At 41.2% G+C, this 25,213-nt stretch overlaps 2 protein-coding genes across 2 annotated transcripts in view; both read right to left on the reverse strand.

Moving 5' to 3' along the window:
* The window catches only part of LOC144771804 (maestro heat-like repeat-containing protein family member 1), a 54,168-nt gene extending 48,272 nt beyond the window's left edge, over positions 1-5,896 (reverse strand). The window contains exons 1-4 of the mRNA XM_078656083.1: positions 5,777-5,896; positions 5,321-5,462; positions 2,365-2,417; positions 1,105-1,212 (exon numbers count right to left, since the gene is read on the reverse strand). Of these exons, the coding sequence (XP_078512209.1) occupies positions 1,105-1,212; positions 2,365-2,417; positions 5,321-5,354 (195 nt within the window). The 5' untranslated portion in view covers positions 5,355-5,462; positions 5,777-5,896. The remainder of the gene's footprint in view (positions 1-1,104; positions 1,213-2,364; positions 2,418-5,320; positions 5,463-5,776) is intronic.
* Positions 5,897-12,541: 6,645 nt separating this feature from the next.
* On the reverse strand, positions 12,542-24,938 carry LOC144773818 (uncharacterized). Its single transcript, XM_078658915.1, has 5 exons — positions 24,490-24,938; positions 17,241-17,333; positions 15,641-15,719; positions 15,108-15,221; positions 12,542-12,597 (listed from the first exon to the last, which is right to left on the reverse strand). Exons 1-5 carry the CDS (start codon positions 24,508-24,510, stop codon positions 12,542-12,544), a joined length of 363 nt encoding a protein of 120 aa, XP_078515041.1. The 5' UTR covers positions 24,511-24,938.
* Positions 24,939-25,213: the final 275 nt, after the last annotated feature.

Here is a 25,213-nt window from a genome sequence, read left to right on the forward strand (position 1 = left end):
GTTTTTCACTTCTTTCACGTTGTGGTGACTGGCCAAAAATAGCATGCGCATGCCTACCTTTAGAGACACTATGATACAGTGAGTTGGAAAATCGATTCTGGTGACACATTGAACCAAACATACAAAACATTTGTTTACTGAGTGTTTTCTTTATTTTTCAATTTATTTTCTAGGTTAGATGATCAATTCTAAACATTTTGAACCAGGTATTTTCTTCTAAAGGAATATCATAGCAGCATATCATGTCTCAGGTGTGGGGTTGGACTTTCCCCCATATTTTTGGTCCTGACGAATCATTGTGGAACCTTTTTAGGCCATCGAAACCTGACCATACTCACAGATTTAGTCTACTTGGGTACATCACGCCCCTGTATTAGCCCCAACCAAATTATATTTTTTTAATCCTACCAAGGGAACCATCACATTACAGTTCAGTTCGGTATCTCTTAGATAGTTTTAGTCTCCCTTTACTTCACTGTACACATTTACATCACCCCTCACATACAAAATGCCCTTACACAAGCACTTCTCATCAGACAGCAAAAATAAAAAGATCTCCCCTAAAGTGACCCTTCTTGGGGCCCGTAGGGCATTATAGCGCTGGACCTATGAGAAGCAAGCCCACGTTGAAGCATTACATCCTCAGTGATGTGTGAGGGCACCAAGAAATAATCCTTAAGATTCCCCCTTCTTTGCCCACCTTCCTTTCTTCTTTGCTTTTTGTTAGGAACAATACCTCCACTGCGTTTTGCATAAATATGGCCTAACATCCCCTGAATGGGGATTGGCTCTAACATGAAGACTACCTATTGGCTAAAGGAGATCCATTAGGGAAATGAGTATAGCCCTGAAATGTTGTGGCTTTTATTGATTCAAGTGAAGAGGATTACCTCAGGGACTTCATCTCCATCTGCTTCTTAGTAGATCAGTCCTTCCAGGGAGTGGGAGAACCATACCTGATTTTCCCAAAAGGCTAAGCCCAATGCTGTGTACCCATATTATAAAAATTACCTTTACTAATGGAATACACAGTTCTACCGTTCCCCGACTTTGTGTTATATTGACTTCCCCAATGGTTCAATACTGACCCTTGAGAGCACTAACCTCCTCATTCACATGATGGGCGAAACTGTCAATCTGTTCAGTGAATTCTTCCATAAAAGAGACATGCCATTCTCTGTATGGGGCTTGTTTTAGGATAGTCCCCAGGAACTGCAAGGAAAACAGTGAGAGACTTTAATGCAGTAATAGAAACGTAAATGCAGTATCGACGGCTGACGGCTGCAGTGATTTTGAGAAGATAAGGGTAAACAAACTTCAGATAACAACCTCTGTAATGACGAAATTATATTTGGACAGAAGAACCAGAGAACACATACAGCAATGCTTAAATAGTGTGGTGTGATTACAGTGCTCAGAAGAAACAGGAGGCCTTGACAGTGGCCGTGATTTACACAGAAACACATGCAACAAAACCATGCTGCCCACAAATTATTGTGAAAAGAGCAACAGTGCAGCCATCCAGACAGAAAACACATTGGGACTATGCAACAATAGAACATACTTAGAATCAGAATGCAAAAACATTTTTGGAATCCAGCAAGTGGGCAGAATGTAAGTTTCATGATAACAAGGGTGAAGACTGAACACAAGGAACATACAATTGCATCTCAGGAGCACAATAGAAGCTCAGTGGAGTGTGATGGCCTGGCAAAACATACAGTGACAGAGTGACAATTAAAATGTAGATAGGGAGCATGGATCATGTGCCAATCCGATTGCAAAATTTGAACTTACTGATAATGTGGAATGCAGTGGGAAGAGTGATAGTGTGACAATCCAGAGAAAGAAGAAAGTTGTGCTAGTGTGACTATCCGTGGGGATAAAAAAGAGTCGGAGGAAACAATTACCAGTAAGGGGCTACATTTGTAGCCATGTGCAACAACAGTCAGATTTATGAGTAATGCAATGATCACTGTAGAGCCTGTAATTTACCTGGGTAAAACATGCAGATAAACTCTGATACATGTAGGACTAGGTGTCGTAAGCATGAAATTTCCAGTTTTATGAATGTCAACTTGTGCCAATATGGTTTTTAATGCTTCTGGTAAATATTGCATATTATGGAAATGTTATGTACCGAGTACAGCTGCTCCCCCTCTGTGCCCAATCATAATCAACATCATAGTAACAATCATAATCCATAGAAATAATAGGGATATGGTGAGAATATTGCAACCTCATAGCAGAACAGCACAATGATGGGGTGAATTTAATATCTGCATATATTCACGCTGAATGAGTAGCTATGGAAAACAAAGAGACAAGCGTCATGTGTGACATTCATTAGCAATTCATCCTTACTGAAACAAGCGTGCATTTCCACTTTGCCAAGTCGAAGGTTCTTTCCGTTGAAGCTGAAATAGTAGTTGGTAAAAAAGAAATATATGTAAGTAAAAGTGAATAGCAAGCAACATTTCAAAGGCAATGTGCTTACATACCAAGCACTAGCAGAAGTAGATTCACACAATTCAAAGTATGCAAAATGTGTTTGTTGGCTCAGCCTGTCCTGGGAATTGAGTTCAAGGTCATTAGTTGTTCATGTGCCCTTGATGTCACTCTTAGCTCCTTATATCTGGTTGTAATTTCAGGTTTATATATTCTGGTTTCCTTTCTTATATAACAGAAAGGTCACCACACCACTTGTTTGCAGAAAATCAGTTTATTATAGAGCTACTGCCAATAAGCATTTCAGCTGTCAGATGAAGCCTTGATCACATAGGGGATCGCCGTTGTGGTTCAGAGTAAAAAAGTGCATATGTGCTCTAAAATTACAAACACATAGAAAAATACTCCTTTAATATATCAAAGACCAAAATATTTTGTAACACTTCTTAATTTGCTATAATACCCAATGTACCCCAATATAGTCCTAGGTAGTCACACAAGCTTTTACCTACATTTGTCCTACCTTGCGCTACTTAACAGTTCTGGCCCTGACCTTTTACCTAGTTAGGTGCTGCATAAATGTTGTGTCGTTTTCTCAAAAAACTAGCCTAATTTATTATGCATGAGGATTCTTAGTATCACAGCAGGATTACAATCTTGTGCATAATATCTCTGTATAAGGGTCACCACTATCGTCATCCTTGGCTGACATGCCCACAGTACCATGGGACATCTAGGTAGAACCCCTGATGGTAACTTTCAGGTATATAAGTACCACATCTTTGCTGGGCAAGCCGGAGGAGAAAAAGATTCTATGCTGACATGCTCAAACGAGACACTGAAGTCCCTGCTTGCAGACACTCCAGTTAGCAGTTGTCTGACATTACTTGTGGGTTGTCCACTCGAGACCAAGATGGGGTCCTTTGCTTTCTCACATCAGGTATTGGGGTTTGCTCTTTCCTAGGGGGTTCTTGACTATACACCAACATACATGCTAGGTACACTTAGGTACATCTAGTTAGGGTTTGCATCGTAGGAGTATGCACTATTAACTTCATCTATTTATATGTCTGCATATATTCACTATTTTAGCACCATGGTAGAATTCTACTTTTTATTTACTCTATTTGTGCTTGTAATCGTCCATATCTGTTTCTGTCTCGTGGTTGTTGCAGCACATGTATTTTATGCTAGAATGACTCTGGTTCAATAAATACTTATTGAAAACGCCCCCACCATTTAGTCTGTGTATCTCTCTGAGATAAAGTGAGCACAAGTGACCAAGCAAAACGTATTGTACTGTTTCCATGATCCCTGAGGGGTCAGGGTTCTCATGTTCGATAGTTGCCAGAAACGATTCTCTCCTTGGTAAGGTTGTGGGGCTTATAGTGGCACTGTGAGCTCGCTGGTCTACATACTAACATATCCTTTGTTGGTGTCTGGAATCAGTCTGGACACCAATCCCTTAGTTTATGTTGTCTAAAACGTGGAGATCCTTTATAGATTTGTAGGAACTACCCGACTAATTCACATAAGTGACATTATAATTTGCAATTAATTCTACCTTAAAAACACAATAAAACACTTCCGCATGATATCTGCTACACAGGCTGAAATATAAATCTTGTTTTTCAGAAAACAAGGGTGTCTAACCTTACAGAAATATGTATCAATCAATTTATTAACAACATAATATCATCAACTTTTCTAAATGTTCCTCCATGTGAACTTCTCACATCGTAGGATTCAATTATGCAACATTTAAAACATTACTTTTAACTGCAACATATTGTTATACCAGAGTTCTAACATTTTCTTTCATATTAATTGCTGTGAAATATCCTGTTCATCCTTAGTCATCACACAAACAATGTTATGCCCGAGTAGACTAATCTAACCTACCATGTACCCTGACTAATACCTACTTCTAATACAAACGCAGAGAGAGCATTTGGTGTTTATAAATGTTTGTGCAAAATCTCTTCTGTATTGAGGCCACCAGGGGTCTTTGTTTCAAGTTTAGTCATTAGAAGAGTTGGTGCTACTGAGTTGTTACAATAAGTCATAATTGAAATAAAAGAAAACGTGCCAAAACAGGTAGTGCTCTAAAATAATGTTGACCTTAGATATACTGAGAAATATTTTTTTCTATGTTTATGGAATTGTTTGGCACATATGTACTTTAAAACACTGAATCAAGATGCCGCATTCTTGTGTGATCAAGGCTGCGTCTGACAGATGAAGCGCTTCATGGCAGAAGTTTGTATTAAACTGATTATTTCGGCAAAACAATGTGTCAACTGCCTTTCTGTTATATGCGGAAGTAACCCAGAACTTGCAAGAAGATACCTGACTCCGTTTCTGTTATTGCCTCATTCGGTTTGGAGTATGGCATCGGCCAGCTACAAAGAAAGACTGTGACTATTTCTTTTTTTGCTTACTTATACAAGCCTTCAGCCATCCCTTCTCATCTCCTGGTCTAACGTGTCCCATCATTCACATTCTCTTCTGTCCTCCACAGCATACATCATGGGCCAATTCTGCCGTTGGCTAACTACACTGTGAACAATGGCGTTCTGCTTTTTCACAAGGAGCACATCCATACACAAATTATTTTCATTTAGTTCCAGGGACAACAATAAGAATGTGACCTTTTGAAACCAAAACAGTATTTTTTATCTTGGTATGTACCTGGCATCACCTCCCACAACACAAGTTTATAAAAACTGTGAAAAAAACATGAGTGGACAAGGTCTAAAAGCTAGCAGCCAACACCAGACTTAATGGCTTTGTCATTGGTCAATGGTTGTTTGAAATGCCATTAATACTTGTTTAAATTGTGTGCTCACTGGTTCATGCTTTGGGGTCTCACCTTCTAAATATGTTATCAGCGGGGGGATCTTCATTCTGAGGAGTTTTGCTAGAAATGGGTAATTTGCAGGAATCAGGCGCTCGAGAAGAGCCAAGACTGAAGTTCCCCTTTCGACATCCCAGCGAGGATATGAAGAAATTACCTGAAAACCCACAACAAATAATTTAGAAAGTGATTCTTTCATGAGTTCCTATTCTCTAGCCTTTAAAACTTCTGGAAATGCTACCTTGTTCTCTACGCAGTACTTAGTACCAACCACATTTTGGCTGTTTCTGTACAATGTAAGTAGCATGTCGTACTGATAACCAATTGACTGGAAATAAAACCATCAAATTCAAAAGGATAAAAGCTGAGTTGAATTTAAGATCTCTATTAGCAGGTTGCATAGAAATGGCAGCAAACAACTTGGGAAGAGGGACCTGGTGGAATATGATGGGGGTGGAATGTGATACTCACCAGCAATCTTATGAAGAGTCTGTGTATTGGAATTTCTTTAGCTGTTTAGGTACAAAAGAACGAAGACATGTCATACTCAATCCATAAATTACTGAGCAATACTTGCCAAAGGAAGACATATGGCTGACACACACACGTAAGACACCCAGTAGTACCTGTAAAGAAGATGATGGGTGATGGGTGGCATTTCAATGAGCCTCTAGTGGTCATGAGGATGCTTTGAAATTCCTGCAAATACTGGCAAAGGCACCCCTACCACTAAGGAGCGCCCAGGGGTGTACAGTACCTTGACAGCCTATGCTGCAATTCTCTTCTTCCCTCCCTTAGCGGTTGCTGTCAAGGAATGAAAGCTGGAGGAGGAGCTACCTAAGCTGCCATGCACAGGTTCCTGCTACAGCTTTCATAGAAGACTCCAGTGGGATAAGAGAGGATGCGTCATGAGCCGTGGACGTGCTTTACATCCTGAAGAACCATGGAAAAATGGGAACCATTTTCTGACAGCGGATACCCCAGAAGAAAAGAGGACCCCAGAACATGTTCTTGCATATCTATTTTTTAATAAGGTTAACGACCTGGGGCAAGCAAGAACGAGCACCTATTTTGCCTGTTCGATTCTGCTCAGACTCCTAACATGAGTGACAAATAAATAGACTATGATAGCATCTGCCCAGGTCACTTACACTTTATCAACACATCCACTGGAAAGTTGAACGGGGAGAGCTAATTGGAACCCTGGAATTATAGCAATTACAGGTATTCACCACCAGATGCGAATCTCCTTCATAACCTTGGAGTCAGTCAAAATATTTATTTTCACTTATCATCATTAAGCATGCATCCCTGCTTACAAGTGAGGGTCAATAACTACATTTTAGTATGGAGCTGAAGTCCAAAATGTTGAACCAGAAACATTGCAGAGACAAATATCACAACTAAAAGTAACTCCATGGAGAAATAAAATACATCCCTGTTGCGGTCGGCAAAAGTAACAACACATAAATAGGTACCATACCCAGCAGGGCATGATCAACATACTAGACAGAAGTAACATCATGGAGAGCAAGAATATTCCAAGTTTTGAAGAGGAGCATTAGAGCCCTGGGTAGCCTCATGGTGTGTGGAAAACTGGGACAGTTAGTACATTGCATTTAGGGGTGGGAGCATTAACCAGACTAAGAGCTGAAACAAACCGGAAAGTAACTTTATGTCTGGCAAACTACAAAAAGTATATAGGGATTATTTACAAGCCCCTTGCGCCACCTGTGCATCACTTTTTGAGACACACCAGCAGTGCAACCTGCTGCTTCATATTTACAAGGACAGGTAACGCCACCCTGCGTGGCTTTTAATGCTCTTGTAAATATGGCCCCTTTACACGCAACACTTTGTGTGGAACAGTTGTGCCATGCGTTTTGCTGTGAGATTTCCTGCGCAACACCCAAGGCTTCTGACGCATTTCCAGATTTACAAGAAATAGTACACCTGGAAATGTGTCAGAATGCTACACCTCCCCAGAGGGAGGTATAGAGAGGTGCAACAAGAACAAATATTTGTATTTTCCTCGTTGTTTACCTCTTTCTACGCGTACTGCATACTGCAGCACATTTAGGAAGAGGAAATTAACCATTGTGATTGTTTTTGTGCACAAAGGTATGCCTAACTGCATAAAAACAAAGATATGCCTTACTGCACAAAAACAATCATCCCTGTGACGCAGCCACCCTTGCACCATGGTACAAGGGTGCCTTCATAGGTACATAGCAGCTAATTATGCACCAGCACTGGTAAAGCAAAGGGATCCATTATATCATTGTAGATAAGAAGCATCCCTGTGCTTCGGAATTAACGCAGCGTGGCACAGCCAAATGACTTGAGGCACAGCAATTAGGTAATTCCTTGTGAATAAGGCTCACAGCGAGCAGCAACATCAGCACAGACACATATATCTCAAAAAGGAGAGCAATAAATGTTATTTGAAATATTGACAACCACATTCTATAGTAACTCAACCATAACATCCTGAGCTAATGGACTGGTTCTTCAACTGATGCCTGATCATGACAAAGTAAGAGGGGATCTGGGGAGTGGAGGAGGAAGCATTAACCAACTTCAATGGTAGATCCCACTGTGTCAATGAGTAGGATTCTAAAGACTAACCACATTCATGAAAGTTGATGCATGCTTTCTTATCAACAACAAGTAGCATCTGGCACAGTGCTGGCACAGATGAAGTATAGTCATCTTCCAGCATGTAGCTCAAAATCTCTTTCAAAAATCCCTGCAAGAAAGAGCAGTGAATGTGTTATTAGTATCATTAGCATTTAATAAGGCTGCATTCCCACAGATAAACAGTCATAGCTGGTGGGAGGGTTTCTAGTGAGTCTTCTGGAGATGGGGCTACATTTGAATTATCCCCTTCCTGATACCATTCCTTGCTGATGGGGTCCAAGACAGATTGCTGGTATTACACTGATGTAGCACCAACCCTATTCAATGCTACAATCCGTGATTCTATATCCGAGCAATTATTTGCAGAGAATGAGTGCAACATTTATTCTCCAAAAACCTGCGTGTGAGCTGCTTTGTAAATGATCTCATTATCTGCTGTTATCCTCATAACAATCACAAAACAGAACTATCTTTATAAATGTGCCAGTGTGTGCAAAGCTATGGCTGGGAATGAACGACCCTGTTGATATGAAATATTGGTGCTTGGTGTATCATCGGGCAAGTAGCAAATAGGAGATGCAGATGGAGTAGCTATGTTTTGCAATGTGACTGATTCAATCTTGTTTCAAAGTGGCTATTTAGAATAATTTGGAAAACCTCCTGCCTCATTAAAAAAAATTTGGTAGGATTTGACAATCTTCTATGAATGCCGGAAATGCTGGGAATGAGGACTGCATGGGACAGCAGACCTCTATCACTGCAGCAGAGGAAACAGACTTAACATCGCGTCTCAAATCACGCTGTGCCTTAACAACTTGGTCCAAACCACTAATAATAATAATGAGATTTATAAAGCACATAGCTGCGTCAGCTGCGTGTCCCAGCACTGGGGTATCAGTCCTATTATACAGAGTAAGAATATGAATTCCCCTAATCTAAGTTAGCGTGAAAAAACCTGTTTTTAAATTCTTGCGATATCGTATTTCAGATTTTTCTTGCCTAAGCCAAAGTGGTAGGGAGTTCCACATCTTGCCTGCCAAGTAGTTGAAGGAATGGCCTCCAATGTTAGCACTTTTGATTCTGGGGATAGATGCAAGAGAGGCATCAGCTGATCTCAGATTTCTTTTAGGAAGATAAGGTGTGATCAGAGGTGAAGATATTTAGGGCCTTTATGATTGAGAATCTTGTGACAATAGCACATGGCTTTGAAATATACCCAATGCCTTAACGGAAGCCAGAGCAGCATTGGTAGAGCTGGGGCTGATGGTGAGTGTCTAGGCAGATGAAATAGCAGCCAAGCTGCCATATTCTGCACCCACTGTCGTCTTCTTCATCATGTCTGTGACACTCCAAGATACAGAACAATGCAGTAATACAGTCTCAACATGATTAAAGACTGGACCACTGTCTTTCTGGCAGCTTCTGGCAGGAAGACAATATGTTTTTAAGATATTTAAGATCCCAACACATTGCCCTGCAAGACTCGTAATTGCTCTACGTGCCCTAATGTGTCTTTTCAATGCATTCCTTTATCAAGCAAGCCAATACAACCACTTCCCTGAAGGAAAGCGTTGTTGGACTAATGTACTTTAAGTGCAACTCTTTCCCTACAGTTTCACAGACTAGAATTGGAATAGTAAATACTATTCCAAAGTCCAGTGCTTTCCTGAAGGCAAATCATGGTAACGACTTGGGTGGAAATGGAATGCATTTTAACCCCTTCAGTGCTGCGCGAATTTCGCTGCAGTGCTGAAGGGTTAAAAACCGTATTGGCTCATGACGGAAATGTTCCGTCATCAGCACCGGAGCACCGACGCTGATGACGGAACCGTTCCGTCATGAGCATGCAAGGGGTTAAACATGCATTCATGGTTCAGATTACTATGTGCATATTTCCCACATACAAACCTGCAGCAGAGAGAGCTTAACTAAAACATGCTATTATGTGAGTTAGAAGATAATGAAGATAACCTGAGAATTGAGGAGTCTTTGGACATTCTGCAATTTATATTTTGTTCACTTCTAGTTTATTGACCCACCTTATTTCACATCCTTCTCACTTACCTCGTCAGTATTTTTATGGCGTAATGCAATTTTATTGAGGAGCTGAGAGATTTGGATGTGGATGGGCTCTTCTTCAACATCAGATTCAGGATCCATGTGACTAGTGCCCTGTGAAAATGTGGAAAAAAGAGAAGTAAAGTAACATATATTTTCACATCATTTTCACTGTGTTTTCTCTCCTCATGGAGGTTCAAGAGATTTGAGAGTGAAAACATCACAATTTTCAAATCAAGGTTGTAAGCACAGAGAGAACCTCCTGGCTTAAATTAAAATGTGAAATTAAAACCACTAGCTGAAAACATGTAAATAAAAATGTATAAATGAGGTTATGCACCCATGCTCCGCTCTACAGAGAATAAAAGTATATGGTCGTTTGGCGGAGAAGTGTGTAGCATTCATATACAGTCAAAATACCGGTGGACTCACTTATAATATGTAAGGTTCTGATGCACTGGGCACTACATCTGAGACATTGCACCACTGCCACCACAAGGTAGTCTCTTTTGCTCACTACAAAGATTGTGATGCCCCATGAGCCCTCCCCTTGCTGCTTGATGGGGAAGTATGTGCTACATAATGGTACTTCTTACACTCAATAAGACAAAACCGGGAACTGCATTTCTGGGAGGCAGTGTTGATATGAAATACGGATTTGAAGTATGTTTGTGCTACTTTGTGTAGGATTTGGTAGTTTGCCCTGTTAGGCATTTTGACGATAAAGCGGGGTATGTAACAGAAAGGAGTCCACTAGATAATGTATTATCAGTGAAAAACACAGCTTATCAGTGCATTCGCTGAATGCCCATGTGCCTTGCCGAATCACCCAAGAAATTTCTCAGTTAGCCCCGGCAAAGTCTAAGGGCCAGTTGTCTCACAAAGGCTGGATTGTGTGGTAGGCCTATGTACTACATGGGAGCACTGCTGTTGAGACGTGTATGGAGCGAGTCCCATTCTCACAGTGTCTGAGCATCTTATTTCTTTGCACTCATGCCAGTCAACATGTGCATCAGGTTACTAAGATGGGATCTAGGTATTCAAGCACCATTGTTACAATGCGATGCAACATAAGGACAGGCATCTGAATTGTTCCTGGAATGATGCCTCTGGCCTGTGGTAAAAACAAAACTATGGACAGTGTCTGGCTCATCTATTAGTTGAGCTTACTGGGAACCCAAGAGTAAGACTAAGCATGGACTGCAGACACTCTGGATTATGGTCAGGCCCCAAGGAGATGGATACCAGACGTCATCAGTGGTGCCCAATCCCCACACATATTACTGAGCATGGACTTGAGATGTGCATCTTGGTACAACTACTCTGTAACATGGATGCATTGACCAAGCTTGAGGAAGTCCTACCTGGTTCACAGTGATCAAGAAGGTCATGGCACCTCTGCTGTTATGGAGGAATTGGTGAGACCATAAGCCACTATGGCCTACTCTCCCAGAAACACTGACAAAGCCAAGAATACTGCAGTTTTCAGACACCATGCCACCTGCCATTGCCAATGCTGCCACATATCACCTGCAGCCCCACAAGCACCGGTGAAGAGCACTGATTCAACACCCATTCCTGGCCCCTAGTCAGAAGACAGGTGTTTCCTCCAGCTACTAGAGATAGGATCAAAGTGTAAGTGCCCAAAGGACTTGAGATAGTCAAAGAAAAGAGAAGAAACAGAAGAAGTGCCCAATACAAAATCATACATGAGGCCTGTGGAAGAGGAGGGCAATGAAGGAGAAAGAGAATAACTAAAGGAGATTATCAGACCACTTTCTGAAACTCGTTGTTCACAACAGTGGACGATTTTGCACAACATAAAAGCAGGATAAAAGTTATAAAATTGCCAGAAGTGCCACAGTATGAATCAAACCAGCTGCAATAGTTGAACTTCGGGACAACGACTCCACTTGCATTTGACATCACTAACTCAGACCCCACAATAGTAAGGGTACACTAGGTTAAACTTTTCACAATAATGGAAAAACCATAGATTGGGTGTACTGGAAGAATGACTCTTGAAGTGAAAGCTATGAGTAAATTCACTTGAGTGGTTTGGTTCACATCATGGGCACCCTGGAATAACAAGACATGAAGAAAAGGCATGTACAGTGTTGGCATTGATGGGCAGCTGCTGAATTTCAGGTACAAATGTAAGCAGACAAATGGATAAGGGACACCCATAAAAGTGACGGAGGGAGAAAGGCGCACTGGAGTGGAAGTAGGGAACATCAAGCTCAAATGTAGAACATAGAATGTCTAGGTGAGACTATGGGAATTAACGAGAGGGACATGAGGTCTATATTCCACCACCAGGGGCAAATATGTGACACTGCCAATGTATATTATATGGCAAAGTAACTACATTGGGGTACAAGGGGGCTAAAAGGTCCACTTATTTCTTGTGTGCTGACTACTGTTGCTGTTCCCTAACACATTCACCTACCCAAATATGTACATCTGCCACTTACCTGCTCTTTGATAAGGAGGCTGGTTTTTTTAAGCACATAATCCATCACAGCTCTTCCGTTCACATCATAAAAACCTTTTGCTGTTAAACTGGACATTAAACTTAAAGTGGCAAGAATAACCTGTAATTGAGAAAAAAGGTAAACATGGTTAGTGAGAAACCCTTTTGGTGTATGAATAGGAGAAAATCACACATTCCAGTGAGAAAGTAGCAAGGGAGTGTGAGAAAACCATGTATTCTCTCCTTCCCTTTGTCCACAGAGTAGACAGATATACATTTTTATGTGTGGAAAGCCAGTACCTGGATACAACCTTTTAAAGTATGTTGCAAAAAGGGCTATTATGACACTCTGAGAATGAAACTAGAGTCAATTTAATGAAACTGTTTTTACAGAGTGTCTGACTGAAGTGTGATTGAGGGAATATTCAAATATTCCAGGTGGGCTCCACCTTCTATAGGTGCCTGAGATTTGATAAAAGATTTAGAAAAAACATTGCAAAATATGCCTAGGTAGGCTACAACCAACAAAAAAGCTTTAAGGACCTGATATTGATTACAAAAATGCAAATGAGAATTCAATAGGCTGTGGATTCCACTGCTAAGGGAATTACAAAAAAAACTAGAGTTGTCTGTGGGAAGAATGATGGCCGCTGTCTAACTCCACCTGTAAGATTGAGCAGACATCCCAACACGGACAGCAGATAACAAATGGGTTGCAGTACTTAGAGTTCATTGTCCCACACCTTGTTGTTTGGTTGATCCATATCACTTTCAAGAAGTCGTTTTGGCTCAAGACCGTAAATAGTCAGTCTCCTGTATCCAGTATTGAGTTAAAATTCACATCCCTAACATGGTTCTGTACGCTGTATATTTGCACAATCTGGCCACAATGGCTTCAACTGCCAAAGAATACATCCATGCTTGATTTCTGTGATTCTAACATTCCTAGCAGAGTCCTGTCTCTGATGTTCCTGGTTTAATCTGAAAAATATCTAAGGATAACTTGGTTTATATCTTGCCCTGAGGTTAAAAATGACAAACCCAATACACCGCTCAAAGAGAATCCAATAGAGACAAAGTTATGGCAATACAGCCTTTTTTTCGTTATCAAAAGAAAACAGCTTTATTGATTTTCCTTTGTGCCTATGTCCTGTGCTTGCTAACATGCTGAACATGGTGATTCTGATACTGAGTTACTTGCTTTCTCCATGGCACTGAAGTCAGGCACATTGTGGACATACATGGCATCAAGAAAGTCACATATATTCCAATTTCTACATAAAATACATCTTTTATATCACAATCAGACTTTTCAAACGTGCACATTGAATATTATCCTGTATTATCGATCCGCGTTTGGTGAAATTTCGCTGAGACATAGCCCAAATATTATTCTTGGTAGAGACATTTGAAATACCTTACACCACGGTTGTTAAAGATTTGAGGAGATATTAATATTCTGAACTTCGAAACCCCTTATTTGATCATCAACATTCTCCTCCTCAGTGAGGGGCATTACAGATCAACTCAATGTGAAATACAGACCAAATATGTTAACAGCATTCACAACCTTTCTTTTAACACACATTTATTAAACAATTAGGGATCAGCAACCTCTGGGATTGGGTCTGAAAACAATGCATTGACACAGACTAGGGAAGGAAAACTGGGATATGTCCACTTGGACAGGGAGACAATGGAACACAAGATACACTGAACTGACAGAAATGGCTGGAGGTTGCATGACCCAACACCTCCACTGAAGACTTGCCTTGGAGAAAGTCAACAGATTGTGGTGTGCAAACCACAGCTCTGAGTCCATGTAAGTAGGACTACTGCACTATGCAAAAACTGCATAACTTTAATTAGATTGAGTTGCTAATTATGAAAGTGCTTTAACACACGTATAATAGCTTGATGGTACCTTGCGATTGTCATCCTCAAGCACGTGATGGACAGCATCCAGATAAAAGGCACCTTCTGAATCTATTAAATAAAGCCATACATCAAATGTTCATAACACATAGATATTGACTTTGTCTAGTAAGATCAAGATTAATACATAAGTAGTGAAGTTTCCACTATCAACTGTGAATACCACCCTGAGGGTCCTGTCTTTCAGTTTTGGTTTGTGAGTCTGTGACTGTGAGCCCCATGGGGTTATTAAAGCCTTCCTGTTTTGCCGTGCATGTCTGTGTCATCATGTACCACTGAGTGTGTCTGTGTTGACCTGCTTCATATTTTATTTCCCTTTTTGTTCCTGTCCAGTGTCTATGTCAGAATCAGTTTTCACAGTGTCCCTGTCCAATTAATGGCTCACAATGGGAACAATTAACCGAAAAGAAAACAGTGGCACTCCTTTATTTCTTCACCATGATTCACATAATTGAAGTTGATGTAAGCAAGACTTTATTCGTAAATTGCAGTGCTCTACCAGGAAAAGATGGCAGTTAATATAGCTGAAGAATATAAAATTAAAGTATTTTGCTTATAGCTGCACCATGTTGGACAAGTAAGGGAGTAAGTTGGGAATACAACTTAGGGCTCCGGATTCTATGACAAGCATTATATCCTTTTAACTATTTTCCCTGCCTAAATCACACACTGCCACCCACCCACTGACAGTCTTACCAGTTTCCGAAAGGAGCTTGCAGAGCAGCTGTAATGTTGTGGCACGGGACTCTGCACCTATCTGCATCAAGCTACCTTCAAAATATTTAAGGACCTCACTAGAGTGAGAATGGGCTGCAAGAGTAAAGTGAAAAGAAAAAATAGACATAATTGAAAAATAGCACAACATAAAATTATGCAAGAAGGAACTCAACGCCGGGGAGCAGCCCATCAAGGCCATTCTTCAACGCATGTCCAGGAGGTATGTTATCAATGGTCTGCAACATTTAATGATGATCTTACGAGCACATGGTACTCACGTGACTACTATAGCTGTATATAGTAAACTGGGCACCATATTCCAGTAGCAAGCCAACCAATGTGCTGAGGGGGGGAAGTTAAATACTGAAGCAATAGTAGCTTTTAAGACGATCAAGTTACGTGCAGGGCAGTGTACAGAAATTAATGTTACAGAGGACCTGATCCCTAGTAAAGGCCAATATATACTTGCAGTATCACAAATATATACATACATACATTTATGACCAACTCACCCAGTGACAGGATAATAGCCGTGGACAACTTGAGTGGCTCTTCTGTTTCATCGGAAACCCCACTTGAGGGTGTGCAGATCTGCCAATAACAAAGCCATAATAAATAATAATGGTAGCTAGGCTATCTGAAAGCCAATCCCATACATCCAGACAGCAAATAACTTCCAGTGGGGGAATGACAGCATAGGAGTTTGTCAGGACTTGTGGGGCCATGATCCATACCACGCTACAGAAAAATTAATTGTGTGGAATACAGCATGCTCAGGGTGCCCAATATTGGTGGAAGTGCAAATTCTCAGTTACCACTCTAAGATGGATGCCTTAGTTTCCTATGGTTTTTAGATAGTTTGTAGACTCAGAAGTCTGGCGAGATTGCAGAAGGTAGTGGTACTTAATGCTTTTAACAAAGCTGGCACTAGTGGCGGCTATTCAACGTAATCAAGACGAAGGCTGTTGTTATACTTCATCTTGGTTTATCTCTGGGGACGGTAAAGCTGTTGCCCTTTAGCATCCTACGGTGTCTGGCCAGCATAGTGGGTTGCATGCTTTTCAGAGCAGGCCTTTTTTGCTTCACTTTTTGCCCATTTTGCGTCCCAGGTCTCTAGTCAGCAGAGTGGGGAGCGAGTGTTTCTGTCGGTGGCTTCATTAGGGCCTTTTTCTGTTCTCACCGCCACTCGCTGTTTCAGCTGTACCACTTCATTTTTTTTTCTTTACCGGCATTCAGTTCTCGCACTTTGGTCCTCATCAGAGATGCTTGTCTTTTGTTTCCCATTCATTCCAGATTCCACGAGCCAGCATTGCTATTGTAAATGTCATGCTTATGGCCGTCAAGTTGTGCACCTGTTTTCAGAGGGCCTTCTTATATGTAGACAGAGGTCTTGAATGCTTCAAGTTTGGATTGTAAGGATATTCCAGAAATGTTGTGTATTTGGATTATTTGAACTAAATTGTGGGGTAGTTTCTGCACATATTGACTTTAGGAACCTTAGTGGGATAAATACTGAAATTCCTTTGATTGATGGCATTAATCAAATGTATATGATATAGCCTTATTATTATTAAATATATAGATTTAAGATTGGGTGTACTGTTGTTGGGAATGTCATGCATAGTCCAGTATATGTTATATAGTAAAGTCTAACTGGACAATTGAACCTCCGAGATAAGCTTTGTTAGTATTATGTCTCTGTTGTAAACCATTGTTATTGGGTACAGCTTTTTCTTTCAGGTCTCCATCCTTGGTCTTCCCCCTGGGTCCCTTCCCTTTCCCTGTCACTCTGTTCCTCTGTTACCTATTATCAGAGCCAGAGCTGCCGGGAGGCAGACTTATGGGGTGTTCTTGCAGAGGAGCTCTCAACACTGACAGATTTATATCCATTGTTTTCTTTCTTTGCATCTTAGAAGCAAATTGGTTCATATAGGATTTTTATGGATTATAATTAAATATTTTATGCAAGAGAGTTACCAAATGTTGCCCTTTAAAAACACTCCTACTATAAATTGGATGAAGGTATAAACTTTATTTGTTACAATATGTTGCACAGGAAATGTCTGTCACCTCCCACTGAAATACTTTGTTTGTCCTCATGTATATACTTACCAGGTGATGCAGGATGGCAAGCACGGTTGGCACAGTTCCATTCAGCGCTCTGCAACTCTTAGTAACAGCTGCCTTGATGCATAACTCAAGGGTCTGCAAGGAGATAAGAAAATTGAGATGAGGCCAAAGGGCAGTTTGTGCAAATGATGATGGTCAGTGGTGAATTACAAACTTCAATGTGTACATTCTGTCTGAATGCAAGAGTGAGTTGGTGTGTGAATGAGCTCTCTTGTGTACTAACTCTAAATACATATGACCACAAGTAGATTTTGACAGATGACCGTGCTTATGTCTATTTTTTTCTTTCCTGGTTGCTCTGTTTTCTTGACTCACAGTGCCTTAAGATCTCTCAGATCCACATAGTGATTTCTGTAGAGGTTATCTTTTGGAGTCAGATGTTGGATTTTAGTCCATCAAGGAACCAGAAGAGAACATGTTCAGCATTTAACAGGGAAGTTAGTCCAGTCATGCACTGTTCACTTGGTGTTGTCTCACACCTTCTAAATTTCTCAAACTTAATCAATTAATATAACCATCACTTATCATTCATTTGAATGCTTCTTAATCGCTTCAAAATTCATGTTTTAAATCACATGTTATAAATGAATCACAGTAAATTTTTTAAACACAATATATACATAAAATGTATTGTCATAATTCTTCAAATGTTCCAATCAATATTAACATATAACACATCTTAATCGCATGCCCGGTGGCCACTCTTGGTGGAGTTGGTAATTTATTAATATCGCCGGAGCGTGCTCAATGTTATCAACGATGTGTGCTGTGCCGGGTAGTAGTCTACTTTCAACCTGAAATTTATGATGTTCGCGAGTCTGATTATATTCCTTTTTTCGTCTTGAACTTTCGAGCGCTGGCAAGTCAACAAAGAGCTAGTCTTAACAATAATTTAACCAAGGAGTGACAACCCTTATCAATCATAGCACCAATTGACTAGGAGGTTAAAACTACTAGATTAGGAGTGCTCCTCACGCACATTCCCATTAACCAGCATTTAACAGGGGCATGTCCTAACACATGAAGCCTAGACTAACTTGTCATCATAGGCCCTGTATTCTTAGCCACTGTTGATGACGGCCCTTGCCTTGGTTGTCCTAGTTCTCTTGGTGGTTCTATTTCTCTTGGTTGTCTGCTACTCCTTCTTCTACTCCTTCTTCTTATGGCACAGTCTAGATCCTCTTGTCCATCTTAGTCCCTTCCTTCATGGCCTTGGTCTTCCTGCTCCTGGTCTTCCTGCTGGTCTTGATCTTAATGGTACCCATCAGTTTTGTTGATCTCTCTTTCATTTTCAAATCATCATTCTGCCTTTGCTTTTCCTGTCCCTAGTTCTCCTGATGCGTGTCCCATTGTGATTCCCTTGATAGTTGTGTCCTCTTGGTGGATCTGGTAATCCTAGTGCTCCTGGACTTCCTGGTTGCCCTGGTCCCTCTACTCCTATTGGTCATTCTCATCTTCCTGGTCTTCCACCTATAGGTTTTCCTTTTCATGCTCCTGGTTTACCAGGTCTTCCTTTTCATAGTTCCCCTAATCTTCATATTGATTTTCATGTTCTCCTTTTTCTAGGTGTCTTCCTCCTGATCATCCTCTTATTCTTCTTTCCCTTCTGTCAACTCATATTTTCCTCAAAATCATCCTCCTGGTCTTCATCTACATATTCTTGGTCCTGGTCTTCTAGGTATTGGTCATTGGCCATAAGTAGCCCTTATCCAACTGAGATCCTAATTCTGTTAAAAGGATTATCTTTAACATGGTGCTTATTGCTGTGTCCCTCCTAGTTGTTCTTCTGGTGCTCTTGCCCTGGTGTTCTTCAATCTTTTCATTCTTCTGGTCCCAGTCCTGCTGGTCCTCATGATCTTCATTGTCCTTATGTTCATGGTCCAGCTAATCTTGGTCATCCTCTTCCAAGGTCCTCTGGATCCTCTGGTGCTGTTACTCCTAGCAATCCTGGTGTTGGCCCTCAGTTTTTTCATGGTGGTCATGGTGGTGGCTGCTGTTCTGGACCTCCTAGCCTCCGCTTTCTCTTACTGGTCTCCCTCCTTCTGGTTTGCCTCCTTATTTTCCTAGACCTCTTAGAAATCCTTTTCCTATTCTTCCTGGTCTTGATCCTCTTGGTTTTCCTAGTTCTTGGACATGGTATTGGTCCCCTGTTGGTTCAAGTTTTCCTAATCTTCTGGTGGTCCTGGAGTTTCTAAACTTCTTGGCTGTCCTGGACCCTCACCTCCCCTTCTACTCATCCTCATGGCCATCTTCCTCCTCCTCATTCTGTGTAGGGTCTTCACAGTGGTGTAGGTTCTCCATGTTGACCTGCTCATCTTCTTCCTTCTTGTTCTGGTGGTCCTGGTCCTCCTGATGACCCTCCCTTTCCACTTGCACATCCTTCTTCTCCATTCCATTCCATTCCAAAGTACCTTTATTCGAAGTATACTCATAAAAGCACAACATTTAGATACAGTTAAAAATGCCTTGGATGGATAGTTAAATATGTTTGATAAAACTTAGATCTCAGAGCAAATGGACGAGATAAAAGTTACACCCAGTTAAAATAATCAATCACATTCACTGGCCAGGCTATGGAAGTTAAAATTAATGCTCACCAAAGAATTACCCAGATTTAGGTTTCAGCCTTATAGCCCACGCCCATCCTAGGTATTTGGCTACCGCTAAATGGTAAAGTGCTGGTGCGCATAAGCCTTTCCGATTCGGCGCTCCTAAATGTGCAAAGTAGTTTGCACACTGGAGCCAGCCAAACTCGCCTAGTGGGAGTGCATAGGCGGGACAGTCAAAAAGCAGGTGGGCAACTGTTTCGCTATGACTCCCACAGGCAGGACAGATGTTATCACTTATGGGAGTCCACCTGGACATAAGGGACTTTAAAGGTAAGGAGCCTGCCCTGAGTTGGAAGAAAAGCTTCCTATCTCTCGGCCTGGTGATATTATCCCAATAGGATTCTAATCTGGGTGTGAGTTTTGTTTCTAAGAAGATTCCCACCATAGAAGATGAGTCAGAGTTACTCCAAGCATTAAAAGCAGCCCACTCCCAATACTTCTCTTTTAGGATGTTTTTAGAGGGAAAGGAAGCCTCTAATGGGTTCTCCCATAGCATTCTCATTCCAAGGCCAATTAGGCTATTCCTAACACCTCTTAACCAACCGATTTTGTGGAAGGCATCAGATTTTATTACATCCAGAAAACCTGAGGCATATGATGAGAGTTCAGGTGTCGTCCACAACCTGCGCCAATATAAAATCGGACGCAACTTGGCGACATCAATAATAGCTTTTCTACCCAAATCATATCTAAGTGGCTTAAGAGGGGTGCTATGTGGGAGATTGGTAATACTACGGAGGAACGTATTTTCAGAAAGAGTTAAAGGAGCTGCTTTCTCAAACCCCCATAATTCGGCGCCATAAAGCGCGGAGCTAACAGCTTTAGATTCATAAACTTGGAGGACTGGTCTAATTGGTTTTGCTAGAGACCTTTTATGCTCCAGACTTAAAGCTCCTGTAACTTGTCGATGTTTCAGGGCTGCTAAATCTATATGGCAGTCCCACTTAAGGCTCTTCTCTAACTGTATACCCAAATAGGTAAAAGCCCTGACCAGTTCAAGTGGTTGTTTATTCATGAAAACCCTCCCCTTAAAACTTCGATGCGGATTAAAAGCCATTATTTTCATTTTTGACACATTAACTTCCAGGCCTCGAGCAGCACAAACATCTTCAAAAATTGATAGAGCTCGCTGGAGGCCATTAGGAGTCTTGGAAATAATTAATGTGTCATCTGCAAACATTAAAATCTGAATTTTTACACCTGCTAGAGAAGGGGCATCTGTATTCACTGGCAACAAACGGTCCACTATTCCATTAATATACAAAGATAATAACGTTAGTGCCATGGCACAGCCTTGCCGTACCCCTCGTTCAACCGGAAACTGGGTGGTGACCCTACCCTGCCCTCCCCAGCAGATTCTAGCATGATTTCCCTTGTGTAGCCTCATTACGAAGGTTAGGATGTCGTCCGAAAGGCCTAATTCACTCAACGCCACCCATAAACGGGAACGGGGGACAAGGGCAAAAGCTGAACGTAGATCAACAAAGGCAGCATAAAGGCTGCCCTTGCCCAATGTCACAGTCTTCCACTGTAAAAGAATAAAATGAATGACTTGATCAATGGTGCTAGTGTATTTACGGAAACCCTCTTGGAAAGGGGACAATGTACCATTTTCTTCAATCCGGTCTAAGATATTGTTCAGGATCAACCTCCCAACTACCTTCTGAATCGTATCTATCAAGCTGATAGGTCTGTAATTCCCCGGTTGAGTGTCATCTCCTTTTTTATACACTGGAATTATCACGGCCCCTTTCCAGGGAACCGGGATCGGGCACCCTGGGCCGTAGCATTTGCCATCAACAAGATATATCTACCCCATCGTATTTTGTCGTAGAGGAACACATTCGCAGGGACACCATCGGGTCCTGGCGCTCTACCTCCAGCAACTGCACTAAGAGCTGCTAAAACTTCTTTGTCATTAAAATCCTCATCAGTATAAAAAACATAACTAACTTCTTCCATTTGATCATCTAAAGGGTTACGCGCGTATTGGGGCCTAAAGTAATTAACCCATCCTTCATGAGAGACATGACTTAGGGGCTGATCAGGTTGACCCCCTCTGCCTCGCTTAATGATATTCCAGAATAATTTGGTATTATTCTGCAAACTAGCTTCTTTTAGGTCCTGCCATCTAAGCTCATCCCATAGGCACTTGGCTTTATGGATAGCTTTTTTGTATTCATATCTTGCAGTACGGACAGTACCCATTTCCCCAACCCTGATAGCATTGCCAAGGGCAATTCTCGCTTGCATACATTCATTGTTATACCACTGAAAGGGTTTGGAGTCAGCTAGTTTCTGGCTTCTATGGCGCTTAATAAAGGGTCTACTTGTACTTCTTCTCCTCTTTGGCCTCCTGGTTCTGGTCCTTCTGGTCTACTTCATTCTACTTATTCTCCTGGTTTTACTGATCCTCCTCTTTGTCTTAGGCATGCTGGGCCTTATGTCCTTGGGATCTCAGTCATCCTGGTCGACTGTGGTTTTTGGCTGCCTGATCCTCCAGGTTTTTCCCATGGTCCTCCTGCTATTGCTTCTCTTCATTATCTTGGAAATCCAGTTCCGTGTGTTCCTAATCCTGCTAGTGATCTTGGTCCTCCTCCTCCTCCATTCAGTTGTACTGCACTTTTTGGAGAGTCTTGTTCCCTTATCCTCCTCCTCTGTTTGACCTCCCTTTCACCTTCCTGTTTCTCCCTGTTCATCCTACAGGTCCTCTAGTTATCTGCCTGCTTCTCCAAGTGATCCACACTCCACTAATGTAGTCTCATCCAAAGTCAGCAAAATACACCGTCAAGCCAAAGGGCACACTTAGATGTAGCATGGGTGGATGAACACTATTGGAAATACATTTTTCCCTTTTTTCCTGTTAGATAGTAAAATACAGACATAATTGGGGTGCTCCTCTAAAAACTGGATCCATGTATGCGCCGCTACATCTGTTTCACTATTAACAGTTGTGGACCAGGATTGCTCAATGTCCCTCTTGCACCCCTGCACACTGTGAACCATGGGAGTACAGAGGAGCCTAAAACGATAGTGTTTGCTTATGAGAATCAAAGGCAACGTGGAGGCAGGAGCTGCAACACAGAAGATGGGTGATGACTAAAAGCAGTTTTAGGAACACATTTAGCTACACAGATGCTAATGAGGAGAATGCTCACCTGCAATGAGGGCTTGTAAGACTCACTGGGGGAACAACCTCAAAATATGTATATGGTCAATATGCCATACAACAAAATTCTGTCATGTTTTTATGTTTGTAGCTGGTATTCAAATTTTTATTACAAGTGGAGACTGTCAAAAGAAGGACTTGTAAGGAAATTTGAACATCCTGTCCTTTTAACTGTAAGTGCTCCGACCTAGCAGAAACTGTTCCTCTTAGAGCCTCTACATTAATCTACAATTCTCAAGCCTCAAAAACAATAGTACTGCGGAAATGAAAATTGGCAGATTGGAGACGTAATAATTCTAATAGTGTGTCCACCAAGGTCTACGTCACTCTTGCTTTTTCAGCTAATGCAGTTCCCACGTCTCTAACTACGGACTCTTTCCTTTGCTATATTTGTTTTTATAGCAACTAAAAGTAGTATTCTATAATTCCAACACATTATTGATTACCAACATGATACATTTCCAGTGCTCCTCTTTAGACTTCACTGTTTTACCTGTATGTTCGGTCACCAGAAGTGCAATGCAAAGTCATGGGGCTCCTTAGTGAAGGTCATTTGTAAATTTACTTGTATTTCACAGGGTGTAAGCAGCCTCTCAGACTAGAGAAAATGCAATGGCACACTGTTTGTTATAAGAGGTCACTAGGGCTTTAGTAAGCCCAATTACTGCTTAGGACCTATGTCAGGGCTCTAGTGACTGAAGATCTGCTGTTTTGTTATGATTAACGCATCAAGATGGAGCGTCAGTATGCTCAATTTCACTTCCATAACCAACTTTTACTTACCCAGTATCACAACAACAGTTGAAGCAAATTTCAGCACTGTTGATGTTTATTTAAATTCTAGCACAATTGCTTTGGCACACATTTCTCCTTTATTAATCCCGATTTCATATGTAACAAATACAAATGTGCATTTTGCTTCTCTGGCTGGCTTCATGGATTGTGTACTAATCACAATTGAGCTGGTTCAGTATTTGGAATTAATGTTGGAAAACTATATTCCCTGTAATCCCTTCATCTCCCAAAACAATACACCAGCTCAAAACTGAAATAATTACCAGGCGTGAATGTGTCAAATAGTGGGGAATTACTGTCCGAATTGGTGTGGTCGTTCTATTTCTCAGGGGTACCTAAGGGGCAAACTTGGAATCATACATTTTTCCTACATCCCAAAATTTCTGATACCCACAACATTGGTACTGTCGGGAGAGGAATGCCAATATGTTGGTCCAATGAACACATGATGGAGGCCTGAACCATCTCACAACTCCACCTGTGGTGTAACTAACTCACCAATGGAATCCTGTAGTTCTTTATTCAACCCTCATTTCTCAATAATGTAGTGTTTCATTGCAGCTAATCTCTCATTATGGGATACAGTGTTCATTATGAGTGGATCATTTGAGATTGGTTGAAGTGACAAGCATGGACAGCAAAAAAAGGTCACACTCACCGTGAGCAAACGAAATGCCATATCAGCAGGCAGCTGGGGCTGGAGCCTTTCAACTTCATTGACCAACCAAGGAAGCTCCTTATCTAGTTGCTCCTCTGGCAGAATGGCGGCCAAATGTCCCAGAGTGGTGATGACCTGCCCCCAGACCTGTTAAGATAAATTACACTAGGTTTTCAGTTCCACACACTACACATTGACTACTAAGAAAAGATGAGCCTCATGTGGAAGTAGAGGGTTCCCTGGAGAGGCAGCTGCACTTGACATCTGTTCTCTAGGAAGTGATTCTGTCATGCAAAGGCAGTGGTTTGTTTCACTGGCAGAATATTCCAATAGACAAAACTGATTCTCTAAAATAGAAATGTTATCCATGAATTTGTTTCGCTCTTGTCTTATTTGGATGAGGGTTCCCCACACACTCTCTCTATTTTCTCACTCTCCCCAGCTCTTTTTAAAAAATATATTTCCCCTGCCTCCTATTCATGGACAGGTTGTGGTAGACATAGAAAATACACTACTGCAGCTGCGATTTTATTAAATTGTCCTAGAATCTAATTCTGTCACTTTCTTTTTCAAAAATACTTATTTCACTTACTGTTCCCTTACACTTAAGTATTATAGCATGGTTTTGCTTTGATTTTGTTTTATATATCTGACCTGATAGGAATTTGATACTTGGTCAGTTACAATAAAGGTTTTTACACATTTTATTCAGCTACATAAATAG

This window comes from Lissotriton helveticus, chromosome 8, assembly GCF_964261635.1.
Source record: "Lissotriton helveticus chromosome 8, aLisHel1.1, whole genome shotgun sequence".
NCBI lineage: Eukaryota > Metazoa > Chordata > Amphibia > Caudata > Salamandridae > Lissotriton > Lissotriton helveticus.